This window comes from Corvus hawaiiensis, chromosome 7, assembly GCF_020740725.1.
Source record: "Corvus hawaiiensis isolate bCorHaw1 chromosome 7, bCorHaw1.pri.cur, whole genome shotgun sequence".
In the NCBI taxonomy this organism is placed as follows: domain Eukaryota; kingdom Metazoa; phylum Chordata; class Aves; order Passeriformes; family Corvidae; genus Corvus; species Corvus hawaiiensis.
The window spans coordinates 6,607,669-6,622,023 of record NC_063219.1 but is presented as its reverse complement, the minus strand read 5'-3'; the positions used below and the strand labels follow the sequence as shown (position 1 = coordinate 6,622,023).

The 14,355-nt window shown below is 47.8% G+C and overlaps 1 protein-coding gene across 2 annotated transcripts in view; it reads right to left on the bottom strand.

The window, feature by feature from the left end:
* Nucleotides 1–2,101: 2,101 nt before the first annotated feature.
* Nucleotides 2,102–14,355, bottom strand: part of SLX9 (SLX9 ribosome biogenesis factor) — a 40,055-nt gene continuing 27,801 nt past the window's right edge. For both annotated transcript variants that reach the window (XM_048309814.1, XM_048309815.1), the window contains exons 3-6: nt 9,868–9,936; nt 6,662–6,815; nt 4,126–4,194; nt 2,102–2,749 (exon numbers count right to left, since the gene is read on the bottom strand). In XM_048309814.1, coding sequence (XP_048165771.1) covers nt 2,623–2,749; nt 4,126–4,194; nt 6,662–6,815; nt 9,868–9,936 — 419 coding nt within the window. In that variant the 3' untranslated portion in view covers nt 2,102–2,622. The remainder of the gene's footprint in view (nt 2,750–4,125; nt 4,195–6,661; nt 6,816–9,867; nt 9,937–14,355) is intronic.

Here is a 14,355-nt window from a genome sequence, read left to right as displayed (position 1 = left end):
TCCTGGGGGACCAACAATTCTAAACATCGGGCTCAGAGCTACACACACACAGCCGAGTGATGCCGCCGGCCCATCCGAGGTGAAGGAAAGGTGTGAATGCATTGTACAGTGATGCTGTACATGCAGATCAAGGGCCACCAGCCTGGGTACAGGAGGTACTGAGGGGGGGTCACTGGTGCAACACCTCCACCTGGGGACAGCTACCAGGCAGTAAAAAGGGGGGTCACCCTGCTCAACACCTGTCACCCCTGGGTCAGTCACCCCTTCGCTTCCCAGATAATGATGCTTCAGCTCTGTTTGAAGGGGAAGAATGAGACCCAGCAAGCAGGCTGAGCAAGGAAAAAGTGCTGGACAACTGCACTGTTGGCATCCAAATTCCCAGTGACCAGCTCTGGCTGTAGCCACCTAAAGGTGCTGGGAAATCCACATGCAGCCAGAGGGACAGGGACCCTACCTTGGTGCCACCCTGTAGAGAGCTACACACACAGAGCCCTTCATGACAGTGACGCTTTGGGGGGCTCCAACGTGCTTGGAGCTGGTTTTGCAGAGGTATGTTCAAGTTTTGGCCAGGACCCAGGGATTATTCCATTCCACCTCACGTCATTACCAGGGTGGGGGGTAGGGACTCTGGCTTGCAGTAGAAGAAAAACATAGCAGTATTGTCTGCCATCGTTCATCGTCTCAGGGTCTGTATGAGCATTTCTTCATGTGAATCACCCCTTCTTTTGTACTCTTTTGTTATTAATATTGTTGCTGTTGCTGTTCCTTCTCTTATCTCATTGCTGTTTCCAGTTTTCCATCCTCCTTTGTACTTAGAATCATAGAGAGAATTATACAATGGTTTGGGTTAGAAAGAACCTTAAAGCTCATCCAGTTCCACCCCCCTGCCATGGGCAAGAACACTTTCCACTATCCCAGGTTGCTCCAAGCCCCATCCAAACTGGCCTTAAACACTTCCAGGGATGGGGCAGCCACAGCTTTTCTGGGCACCCTGTGCCAGGGTCTCACCACCCTCGCAGGGAACAATTTCTTCCCAATACCCCATCCAACCCTGCCCTCTGGCAGTGCAAAGCCATTCCCCCTTGTCCTAGTCCTCCAGACCCTTGTCCACAGCCCCCCTCCAGCTCTCTTGAAGCCCCTATAGGCACTGGGGGTGGGGGGGCTCAAATGTCTCCCCAGAGCTTTCTCTGGTCCAGGCTGAACAATCTCAATTGTTGGATGTCTTCACCTTCTTCATCTCCCACCTTCTCTCCCTCTCAGCACAAGGATGGCTGCACCTGGGGCTGGCCAGCCTGAGAGCAACAGCATGGAGGATGGGACACAGCCAGCATGTCTCCTTGGCCCCTGCCAGTACAAAGCTCCTGCCAGGCCCTGTTGGAAAAGGGGTGGCATTTCTCTAACAGGCAGAGTCAGCAACAGTGTCTGCACTGCCAGAGCCAAGAGGCACCAGACAAAGCCTTTATTCAACAGTGCCAGCCTAGAGAGAGAAGAGCAGCAGCATTACTACTGAGGCAAGACAGGTATGATCAAGGTGCCAGCCACCCCCACTACAGCTGGTTTCAGGCACTAACTTGGGTCAGTGTCAACTGCAGCAGGCTGCTTTCCCAAGGTTAAGAAGCATCAGTAAACTTTTTTTATGGTTCAAAAGACAGCACTGGTATTTTTGGGTGTCAAATCAGGATCATCTCCAATCTGGCCCTGCCTTCAGTTGTCCCCCATGAAAATTCACTGGGGTTTTGTGAACATGGGTGTTTGGTAAAAGAAAAGCCTGCTCCAGAGGTTCCCAATCCCGAAAGTGACTGGCTGAAGTTCACAGCCTGCAGGCTGGACATGTTTTGGGATGCTTCCTACAGGGCAGGCCAAACAGGGAACACAGGCCAAAAGGGATGAGCATCACCCACAGGAAGCACGTGCTTCCAGGGCAGGAGGAAGGCAAGTCTGTGACTTAGACGTGATCTGCAGTCATTTCTCATTGCTTGTAGCAGTCTCCCGATTCACTGTACACATGGAAAGAACAATTATTTTAAGTCATTTTTCCAGAGAAGGAAATAAACTCTAATTTCAATTCCTATTTACCAAAACAAGAACCAGACAAACCCAGTGCTGTATGAAAGTATGTTTATTCCAAAGCTAAATTTCTCACAGAAAACAATGTCTATGAACAGCAGCACTGGTCATGACAAACTCCAAAAGCCTCCTGGGCTTGCAGGCTTGGGGTCCTGAACCATCCCAACAGAGCAAGCAAGAATCTCTTCTCAGAGTTGTCAGGAAGGCGGGGGGGGGGGGGGGAAGGGGGGACAGAAATGACAGAAAACAGATACATGGCTGTTGGCACAATTTCAGAAATCACGCCTGCTCACAAGAAGAGCAAATGTATCGAGACACTTTGCAGGGAGATTAATGCCTGCACAAGAATCTCACAGAACACCCTGCTCCATGCAGACTGCCTGTAAAGGAGCAGCTGTCCCTGTCAGGAGAGAGTTGCGTTATTCCTGCTGACAGAAACCAGGGCTGTTGGATTTAATCATCTGCTGAACTGCCTCCAAGGACCAAAGTGGCTGGGAGGTCGTGCCAGGGATGTGCTCCTTCGCAGCCTGCGCATGTCTGGGCCCAGGTGAAGCTCTAAAGGGGTTCCCCTTCTTCCCCCTGCCTCAGCCTCTTGGAGAGGTGCTTGCTGATCGCCAGAAGGGGGTTGGCTCTGTACTGGGGATCGGTGACAGCCTCATGAAACCGAGCCACTTCCTCCTCTCTGAGGAAAGAAAAATAACACACCAGTTCTCCAAGTGCCTCATGTGAATGGAACTGAGCAGATAAGGACCAATTCATAAAGCAGCAGATTTCTGTTGAGACAGAGTGATCCTGGGTGTAAATCTCAGAGAAAGAGAGTGCAAGAATAAACCTAATTTAGCCAAGGGCAAAGCTCAAATTGCTGCCAGCTTCACAGGAGCCAGAGACTTTGATCTCATGCCACAGAGACACAATCGTTAGTGTCCAGCATCACTTGGGAAAGGTTTTTTTTAGAGCTTTTCCCTAGTAAACCAGAAACAAGAGACTGTGGATCTGGTGAATCACCAGGAATGAAAATGACTTCAGATTGCACCAGCACAAAATCAAATTCTCTTTAGAAAGCTCATCTACTGACTCTCTTTATTGCTGAACATTGAGCCTCAGTAATCCTACATGCAACACCAGCTGGACACTATGGGAAAAGCATGACAGAATTACCTCTGCATGCCTGGTCACAGCTGCTTCCTGGGAAAATGGCCTTGTCTTAAAAAGCAAGCAAGCAGGGAGGAACAAGAACAGAGCAGGAGTATAAAAGAAAACCTGTGAGTTTTCACATAGCCACATCCACTGCAGCATCCCCATCTCCCTCAAACTGCCAGGCTCTCCATAGCCTTGCCAGACACACTTGGTAGCACGCAGGTACTTCCCTCCCAAGCATGGCCCTTCCCTTCAATGCTCCTGCCAGAGGAACAGAGAGAGGAGCCAAACCTGAAGCTTGTGTTGGAGCAATAAGCTGAAGCTTAGGGAACCCCTCATCTGAACTAATACCTTGGGAAAGAAACCTCAAGACCTTCCTCCAAACTTTTTCCTTCCCAAGAAGCACAGACTTCCCAGACCACCAAAAAGTAAAGGCAGGAAGAACTGAGCAAGAAAGGCATCCCAGCACCAACACTGGTCTGTTTCTGACAGAGAAGGGTATTCATGGAGAGCAGTGGTGGAACTGTAGCCTGACTGCTCAGCCTCAGTTTGAAGCTGAATGGCTCAAAACTGACAGAAGTCCTGGAAACAAGAAAGCAAACACTGCCAGATCAGAGAGCCTAGTCCCAGGAGAGCTGTGCTGAGGGAAAAGGAAGCTCTTGGTGGCAGTATAAACTATCCAACAGATTATACAGAGGAATAAGGAGTTGCCAGACTAAGTCCAGGAGTTACTTGGAAACATTTAAGTTCTGCATTTTTGTTGATATTCAAAAGCCACATGGACATGGGTCTTGAGCAACCAGTTCTAGGTGACCCTGCTTGAGCACAAGGGTTGGACCAGGTGATCCCCAGGGTTCCCTTCCAGTCTCAACCATTCCGTGAGGCTCTGCAGGGACTGGACACTGACAACTGGGTACTTACAGGAGCTGATGTTTCTGAGCTTGTTTCAACAGACAGAAGTCTGCTGGTTCTGCCTTTGCTTTTATGTGCCTGTGCAGAGAAGAAACAAAACAAGTGATTGTTAGAGCATTAATTTAGCAATGGCTGTGTAGATGGAAAGAATTCAGGGATTCTGCATCTGCCTTCCCAGAAAGGACAGGTAATTAATTGTCCTGCATGGAAATTGTCCTGAAAGGCAATTATTTCCATAGCCAGGCATTGCACAGAAATGCAAACTCCTTCCACCCAAGGCTGACAGAGCAGGAGGCATTACAGGAAAACCAGATTGCTCAGTGCCAGAACTGGTCATTAGCTGTCCACGCCCAGATCACTTTCTGCTTATCACTGACCTCCAGATCAAACTGATCCTGTTGCTTAGAGAAAAGATTCCATCAAACCTCCCCTCCCCACCACACATGTCACCCCTGCACAGCTCATGTTCACTGCTGATGCCGCGGAGCTCCAGCTCCACAGCCATCCGTTACAGGGAGCACCAGGGATACTCAGCAAGAGGAGGGATCTGCCAGCCCTGCTTTGGTTCCTGCAGTGCGATCACTGGGATATAACGTGCTGTAATGCAGGATGATGCACTCTGTGCAGAAGATGCGCAACAGCAGGTACAGATCTGCCATCTCTCTACACATTTCTTATTCCTGGGCAAAGTCCAAGGAGACCAGAGGTGTAACCCCATCCCATGCGGTGCTCGATGCCAAGCAGCAGCAGAGATTTACCACAAAGCCAGCACTGAGGCCCAGCAAGGGACATGCAGGAAGGGCAGAGATTGCTTTTGGGACTAGTGGTGCACAAGGGGAGTTGCTGGTAGAACTGGACGTTCTGTTCTTCAGGATTACACAGATACGAAAGTTAACAGGAGAAACACGTTAGGAAAAGGGTCTGCCTCCATGGGGTAGCTCCTCCCCAGTCTGCCCTGATGCAGAGCCCCAGCACACAGGCCAAGGGGCAGAAAGAGGGCCTGCATCCCACCTCTCTGTTGGAGCAGGGTCAAGGAGGAATATTCTCATACTGGTGGGTGCTGGGGGCTACGGCCACCCCACCTGATCTGCCCCAAAGGTCAGGAAACACAACAGTTTCTCACCTTCTCTTCAAGACAGCAGGATCTGGTCTCTTGTTACACTGACCTCCTCTTCCTATTTCCCTCTCTGCCACGCTACCCTCCATCCTCTTATCTTGCCTTTTTCTCCCCATTCTTCCTTTCTTCTTACTCCCCTTGCCTCACATTCCTTCATGTCACTAATCTCCATCACCCCTCTCTATTCAATCAGCTCCTGCTAATCTCCTCTCCTCTCCCTCTCCACATTTTTAACAGCTCAGCACAGGAACAGCTTCTGGTCCTAGTTTCCCTGGAATGCTCACAGAAGCTCAGGAAAATCCTTTCTCAAGCTGGATGGCAACCCTTGGTCACCACAGCAGGGCTTGCCAAACCTATGTATGCCACCAAGTCGTCATGGCAGTCCCTTCAGAGGTGAGCAGCTCTGCAGAGGGTGACAAAGCCTAAAGGAAAGTTATTCTAGAGTACATTCCTGGATGGATTTCCCCCCAAAACCACCAGCACACTGCCTGTTTACTTGGACCCTGTTAGCAGCCCAGCTTCATTACACTTCATTGCCTTCGTTCATTATAAAACAGAATAAAAATCTCCCTGTAATGCGCTTTTACCCTGCAGGAGATCCAATTCCTGGAGAATCTAATCTTTTATTAATTCTGCTGACAAATCACCAGAGTATTACCCTTCCTTTCTGTAATGATTCAAATCCTATAAAAGCTTCCTCTGATTATTTCAAATACTTCTATACAGACATCCACGAAGCCAGAAGCCAGCAAGGGGAAGAAAAGCCTGTAGTTCCTCCACGCCAGTACCAAGGGGGGCTGGTTTTGGGTTAGCAGCTCAGAGGCAATGTAGGTGACATGAGCCCATGTCAAACTCCCACCTCCAGGGCACCAACTCGGGCTTCCAAAAGGAGAGACTTTTGGCAAAGGTTGGGGATAGGGAGAGAGGGAGCTGACAGTGCACAGGGAACAGCCAACTCAGCCATGCTCTTGGCCGAAATCACATTACAAGACAACAAGGATTCTGGCCAGAGCACAAAGGGCTCTGCTCAAAGGGCTTGAACTGCCTCAGGAGAAAGCCTGGATGAAGGTCTGGAAGGATGAAATGTCAGGCTGCAACACCACAAGCCCAGGTTATCAGGTGAGGTCAGCAGCATTACAATGTGGACACCTACATGCCACTCCTGCAACTCCCAGGACATCTGGATGCTCCCAGCCTGTCTCATGCCAAGCCTCATCTGAGCAATATGGTTCCCCTCTTAGCTGTGGGTTCAGAAGACACATTCCATCTTTTTTTTCTTGGGTCAGGTGAAGCATGGAAGGGTTAAAATAGAGTTGAGAATGAGACCCTGTTCTCCTGACCGCTGCCTGTAGCTACAAGCTGAGCCAAAGGACACTTCATCCCACAGGAAGCAGGGAAATACATAGCCCACCCCTAAACAGCACATACCTTTTGAGAGGCTTCCTGCCTCTGCCACTTGTGGTCAGGTCAGAGAGCTCAGGCAGGGCTTCCATCAAGGGCTGCATGTCTCCCACCACAGGTGTTGCTCTCCGCTTTGCTTCAGCTTTTTGCTTTTGCTTGGCCATCTTTACACTTTCTATTTCTGAGTCAGAAACAAGGGATTACTGGAAGAAGGGGAAACACCTGCAGGAGATAACCCTTGAGCTAGGCTGCTTTACCATTTACAGCAGGCCAGAAGTGATTTAAACCAGGGAAAAAATGAAGAAAATGAAGCTGGGCCATTCCCTCCATTGATGTGTTTGCTTGGAACTATATACATCCCTTCTGACATTGCAATGGGAAGTGAAATTCCCAGACTGATTCTGTCTCTTTCCATCCCTTACACTGTTCATTGCTCGCAGAAAAACGGCACAGGGAGTCCTGGCACGGCAAAAACCACACTGACCTTGCATGGAATTGGGAAACAAGAGGGGAAGGGACAACCCAAATACAGTCAATTCCGCATCTGGCCTTAAACAGGCACAGCCCCCTCTCTGCATTGCTGTTGGGACCAAACAACAGTCTCCTAGCACAGGCAGAAAAGATGGACTTAATTTCAGTTGTTTACTAAGTCTGGAGCGAGTCAAGGTTCCATCTTCATGACTCATTGTGGAGTGCAAGCAGTCAGATGCTGGATAAACTGGACTCTTGGAAAAGCACCGCCCCAAGTGGCAGACACAGATGGCTTTTCTCAGGACCAGGTTTCCCAGTCTCCCAGCAGCAGCTCTGACAAGGGTGTGGGCACAGAAAGCTCCACAGATGTTAGATCTGTCTCCTTCGTTGTCTTAGGAGGTTGGGCACTGAAAGCCACAGGCTTCTGCCTCAGTCCTTGAGGCTCCCCGGTGTAGCAGTAAGTCCCACAGCTGCTCACGCTTCTCAAAGCCAGCAGCTTCCAGGATGAGCACCAGCAGAACATGTCCTTTAGGACAGCCCACAAAAGCCCAGTACTGCTACAAGCCTCCAGTTGAACTCCAAGATGTCTTGACCTGACCCAAAAGTCCCTTGGACATCTGTAAGGATGAGCCTCAGTGCTGAGCTACAAATGCCTTGTGCGGACATGACGGTGTACCAGAAGCCATGGGGCTCAGCTGCTGACACAGGGAGGCCAACAACTCCCAAGGCAGCATGGCCACAGAAGCCCAAGTATTTTTGGCAGGAGCACAAAATCAGCCAGTCCCACTTACAGACCGCAATCCTGGTTCTAATCCTGCTCTCACAGTCAAGGAAGCAGAGCTCAAATTCAGTGGCTGGCTCCTTTAATACCTTTGCCTTGCTTGTTCTCCAACTCAGCTGAATCAAAGAGCAACAGTTTTTCAGGAACTACAGTTCTGCTGTACATGGATGTTTCTGACAAATCAGGATTGGAAACACTTCTCACAGCAATCCCTGCCAAGAACACAGCTTTCTGTTCTGCATTACTTCTTTTTTTGGTCTGGCTTTATGAAGCTGAGTACTTCAGTGCTCATAAACAGTATGTGTTCAAAATTTTCAACACCTGATTCTGCGCAAACATCCCAAATTCTTTTCCTATGAGGTCTTATTCGTCTGAGGAGCCATGCAATATATGTATTTTTAAATGTGCATACTTCTAATGTCTGAAGCATTACATAAGTTTTTTCCCCTCTCTAGTCTCTCCTAAGATTACTTATTGGAATGGAAGAAAGCTCCAAGTTTTGCATTTGCACTACTGGGCTGAACTTTGGTTCCCAGGGTCTTGGCATCCAGTGTCACAAAAGCAGCCCTGGGCCAAGAAGAAACAACAAACTCAGATTTAGGAAAACAGAGATGTAGTAATAACTTCAGCAGTCCAAACTGGGTTCTCTTTTGGGGACAAAGAGTTCTTTCTCCACAAAGAACTGGCAGAGTTTTTAGGTACTTTTGTGCCTGTAAAGCACTTCTAACACCTAGTATCTCTAAAGACAGAAAATTTGGCCTGCAGTTTACTGTCTTGGTGTTCTCCTCAAAGCAAAGCCTCTGCGTTTTACTCATATTCTCTCATCTTAGTAATTTCAGAGCCAAGAGAAAGAGAAAGAGGCCACAGCAGGGCCAGAACAGCACACATGATCTTGGGAAAGAGTGATGCTACAAAGGCATCAGGAGGGCTGGATTAAGACAGTGTAGGATCCTGCTCCTGGGCTTTTGCAAAGTGGCTGACCTTGACTAGCATAGCCATCTGTGCTCTGTGTCCAAGAAAGATGTTAAGGCACTTGGAAGCTGTTGGCTGGTTGTTTGGGAGGAGGTTTCCCTCACACTCATGGGTATTAAATTCTTAGCTTTTTATCCAAGAAGAGCCAGACACACCTTCAGTGCAACTGGTGAAATCACAGGTTAATGAACTTGTGCTCAGAGCTCAGGCACAGGAAGCATTTGGTGTAGTAGAAAGCCACACCCCTCTGCCCCAAACACAGTCTGCGTCCAACTCTGTTGGGCAAGAAGATGTTAGGAGAAAAGCCTGTCCCAAGAACAGCTTCAGGTGGCACAAGGAGTCTCTCTGCTACACTGGGTAGGACAGCATAGTCCCCTACTGTGCTAAGACACTCAAAGCAAAAATAGAGACACTTCCCACAGGAAAAAGAAGCATTTCTGCCTTGGGCTGGATTTGTTTAGCTCATATTTCACTGCCTCAAGAAAGGCCAGACTGTCTGGTAAGTGGGTTCACTGACCTGCAGCATGTGGGAAAGAGCAGTAACACAACCAGCAGTGTCCAGAGTTCTCCCTTACTGAGAGGCAGGAGAGCCCCCTGCAGGCTCTCACCACAGAGGTTTGGGATTAGCTGGTGGCTGCATGGAGCTCAGCTCCAGCCTGTCCTGCCATCCCCACAGATTCTGGGTGAGGAGGAGCTCTACTAGACAGCTACTCACATCTGTACCAGAGCTTTAAAAGATAGAAAAATATCCTAAACTTACATGGGCACAGTGCCCTTCTGGATAAAGAAAGGGTTTAAGCAGTCATATATATTACACATGGTCAAAAATCAAAAGTAGAACTGGGGCAATGACTGAGTCTTGGTGCTGAACACCGAGAAGCAATGCCTGGAACTTTTACCCAGTGCTGGGGAGGGATGAAGGTTTCTGAGAAACATTCAGCCTCTCCCAGCACTGTCACCCAACCCAGTCTAACTATGGTCTGTGATACCATGTCACAGGAATACTCACTCTGCAGCCATCTTTCCTTCCTCAGCTTCAGCTTCTCTTTTTTGGAAAGAACTGTTTTTTCTTCCAAACCTAGAAGAGAATAGACATGAGATGGAGCCTGGCTCCTGTACAACAGATTCTGTTCAACCCTTGATGCTTTTGAACTTGCTGGCATGGCAGGCAGGCTGCAGGCAGATCCAGAGGGTACCCTGCACCCCAACTTTTAGCCAAACAAATCAAACCTGCCTTGCTGTGAGTTAAAAAACAAGCAACAAGTAAGTAGATCAGATCATTAGCACAGGATCACAGAATGGTTTAGATTGGAAAGGACCTCAAAGCTCATCCCATTGCAAACCCCCCATGGGCAGGGACACCTTCTCCTAGACCAGCTTGTTTCAAGCGCCAACCAACCTGGCACTGGACACTTCCAGGGATGAGGCAGCCACAGCTTCTCTGGGCAACCTGTGCCAGGGTCTCACCACTCTCACAAGGAAGAATTTCTGAAATATATCTAGGGCAGCCTTAAGGAGCAGCTGATCACTAGCAGCTTGTAAAAAAGAGTAGTAGCTACTATTTACCAAATACAGTATTTGGAAAACAGCTGTTGAGCACTGATATCCAATATAAAGTAAAATACCATCACAAATATTTTTACTGGAGATCTGTTGCAAGTGCTATAAAATTTTAAACAAAATTGATTTTAGTCAACTTTTCTCCTGAAATGTGCTGGAAATACCCAAATTCCAATACAGTAACAAGCTCCCCAAAGATCATGCCTTTCACTTTAGCTTATTCTTAAGTCTGGGTAAGAAAAAGTACCCCTTTCCCCCTCCCCCCCCAAAAAAAAAGAGAAGACACTAAGGATAACTTCTCTGAAGTTACAGATCTTTTAGGATGATTTAAACAAAAGCATCCTTTAGTAATTTCTTAACAACAGAACAAATCTGCTGGGGCTAAGGGGACCTTTCCATAAAACCAACAATCACTGCCACGTTTTGAGTTTCTAAAACAGGGAGAATGAAGCTGGAGCTTCCACAGCCTCGTTTCCCAGAAAAATAAATTCCTAAAAAGCACTTACTAAAACCATGTTTGTTGTGATACCAAAGCAGATGCTGAAACAACGAATTGCACGGTCCAATAACCAACTCTTATGCCCACCCCCGATCACTCCACATTTCTGTGGTTTCAGGGGAAAAAAGGATGACTTGCAGTCAATTATCACATAAGTATTATTATTATATTATGGAGTTATTATCACACTCCAGTGATCTCCAGAAGGCTGCCTGCATAGGACACCACAGCTGCTCCAGCCTGCCCAGATGCCCTGCATGCTCAGCCATGGCAGTGCTGGGAAGATCTGCCCCTCATCTGGAAACACACTCATGACTTCACTGGAAAAACAGCACCTGGCAGCATTTGTTAATGAAAAAAAAACAAAAAAGGCCCAATTCAGCCAGCTGGCCAATTATACTAATAACAGCAATTCATGTTTGGTTGGTGTTTTCTTCCCCCAAACAGTAGTGGAATATCTAAGGAAACACAAAAGTTGTTTTCTTGGCAGGAACACAACCTTGCTGCTGGCTGGGGAAAATGGCAACAGATGACCAGAGGGTGCCTGGAGGAAAGGAGCTGCATATCCCTCCTCTGCCAGCAGCCAGTTCCTGCCCTTTTCCATCACCTGGCTCCCTAGACTCCAATTTCCATATCCTAGCCTGCCCCTCAGAAGGCTGTTCAGCTGCTGGAAGGAGCAAAGTTGTGTTTGGCAGCTTCCAGTTGTGATGCTGAGTGCCAAAACCACTGGAAACCCACTGAAGAACAGTGAAGGCAGAATTTAGCTGGTTAATTAATGGCACAGACTGTTCCCAAGATAGTCTTTTATTTTTATTTAGCTTGCAAGCATCTCTGAGATCAAGCCAAACCGCAGCTCCATTTTAATTATTTTCCTGTGAAATCAGAAGGGTTTGAATACCCCTCTCCAGCCCATTCCACGGGTAATTTAACAACACCTCCCTTTGAAACCCTCTGTGTGGAGGAAAGGTGAGCAAGCCCCATTACATGAGCTGAGGGTAATTTCCATACTGTAAAACTTGACAATTATTCGTTTTAGCGAGAACATGTTTTTTCTTTCTTCCCTCTGATCTGTGCAGTACAAGACATCTCAGATATAAACAGATTTAAAAAAACCACAATAGCTTTTTGCCACCTACATCAAGTGTTTGGTATTACTCCTGGCAATCCTCAGGATCCTGCTTTTATGGCAGAGCAGCAGATTTTTGAGGATAGCTTCCTTAATTTCAGCAATCTTGAGGGGTTTTTTTTGGTAAAGGACACAGACTAAAAATAAAAATTGAATATATGTATCTATATATACACACACTATATATATGACTACTTTCCATAAAGAACTCCTTAGACTAAATATATCTATAAATCCTACCTCAGAAATCCCCGTTTTATCCTTTCTAGGCATTCAGAAAGAAGCTGAACTGAGTTCAAGCTGTAACACTATAGGCTTCCCTGCCCCAAGATCTCACTATTTAAGTTTGGCTCCACAACCAAGAGGGTTTGACAGTTCCAGGAAACTACATTACTTGGAGCATTCAGCCACGAGCAGAAATATTCAATAATGTGCAATGCCATGTGCAATGCCACATGGACAGAGGAGGGTCCTTCAGCACCAGGTATTTGCACCCCCCTGCAAAGCTCCACCTTGGCTATGAGACATTAAGAAACAACATGTAACATTAATTGTTATTTCCAGAACCCTGATGATCCTTAACAGTAACGCTGTTGCTGCTCAAAACATAGTATTTTGGCAAACTGAAGTTAAATAACAACAGATGTGTTAATTTTAGCCTCAGTTGTGTAACAGCAAGAATGAGCATATGCCTACAGCTGTGGGACAAGTTCCTGAAGGAAGTCAGACTACATCCAAAAGCAGAATTTTGGGTGTGGTTTGGGGTTGTTTTTTTAAATTACATAGTGTCACTTGTAAATTGTGAGCTACTCTTGTCCAGTGAAAGAGCCTAGGAAATGTAAGGACCGTCTCCTGGGGCACACGCAACAGTGCTGTGACCTGGCAGCTGTCAGTGCACAACCCTGAAGGTGTTCTTATTCCTCTAAGAACAGAATTGAGGGACAACATGGGCCAGGCAAAAAGCCAGTCAAGATGTCCTCTGGCAGAGAGGATGCTCCACAGGAGCCAGCCCAGCAGCTCCCTGCCCTCATCCCACCCACAGTTCCCAATCAGTGTCCAGCTCCACTGCTCCCAAAAGCATTGATGTAGAAGGGTCACTAGTGTGACCAAGGCTTGGAGGTGGCAAGGACAGAGGCAGGGGGTTGTATCCAAACTCTTTGTCCTCTTGCTGTTAGAGGAACCCCCAGGGACAGCTTGGTACCTGTATGTGGGAACAGAAAACACATATTTGGGTTTTGCCCAGTCCAAGCCCTGCTGCACCCTGAGCAGGCTTGGGAACCAGTGATGGAGGAAAAGGTACCAGCTGCTGCTGGGCTAGGGCAGGTTTCTCCATGGATACAGCATTTGCTTTTCATGATCTAAAACAAGCTACATCATTTTTGTTCACACTTAATAATTACACCAGCATGCAAGTGCTCCTCCTGCCCCAATGTAGAAGGCATCCTACAAAAAGTGGGATCTGTTTTCTCAGCCCCTTCAGATCCCCTGGTTATTTAAAGCAAAGCCTACCTCCAAGCCTGGCTTCCCACTGGAAACCCAGAGCAGCAGTGCAGCTCGTGTCCTCACACCAAGGTCATGGCTCCATCAGGCCTGGTAAACATCCCCAGGCTCCAAGCAGCCCCAGCAAGGGCACAAGGCCTCCCAGAGCAGCAGAGCTCAGACTCAGCTCACAGAAGTGCACAAGTGATGTTCCATTCGAGGTGGGAGCACATCCCCTCAGGAGGTGACTGAGAAGTCACAATATCCACAGCAGGCTGTGAAAGGCAACTTCAGAGACAAAGTCTGTCCTTCCATACAGTGTCTTAAGCACTGCTGGCACACTCAGCCCCCACCACAAGGTAAAAGTACCTCCTTCTCCTCCTCTGCCCATGGCCTTTTCCATTTTAGGTCCTCATCCTTCCCACCTGCATGCTCTCAGCAGCCCTCCCCAACACAGAGGCTGCCCTCGGAAGACTCAGTCACAGACAGGCACACAGACGATGCTGACAGCGGCCCAGTGTGTCACTGTTCCTAAAGCCACTTGTGCAGCTGAAGGTTATTTTTATAACCAAGGCTGAAAAGCCACAGGGAACCCAGATTTCTGAGCCAAGCATGCCACAAGGACTGCAGAATGCCTTGTCTAAGCCAAGAGCTTGGTATTGCTATTTCAGGCATAGTGAATCAAAGAAATCATAGAATGGTTTGGGCTAGAAGGGACCTTAAAGACTTAACTCATTCCAAACCCCTACCGTGGGGAAAAGAAGAAAGACAAAGACAAAGACAAAGACAAAGACAAAGACAAAGACAAAGACAAAGACAAAGAAAAAGACAAA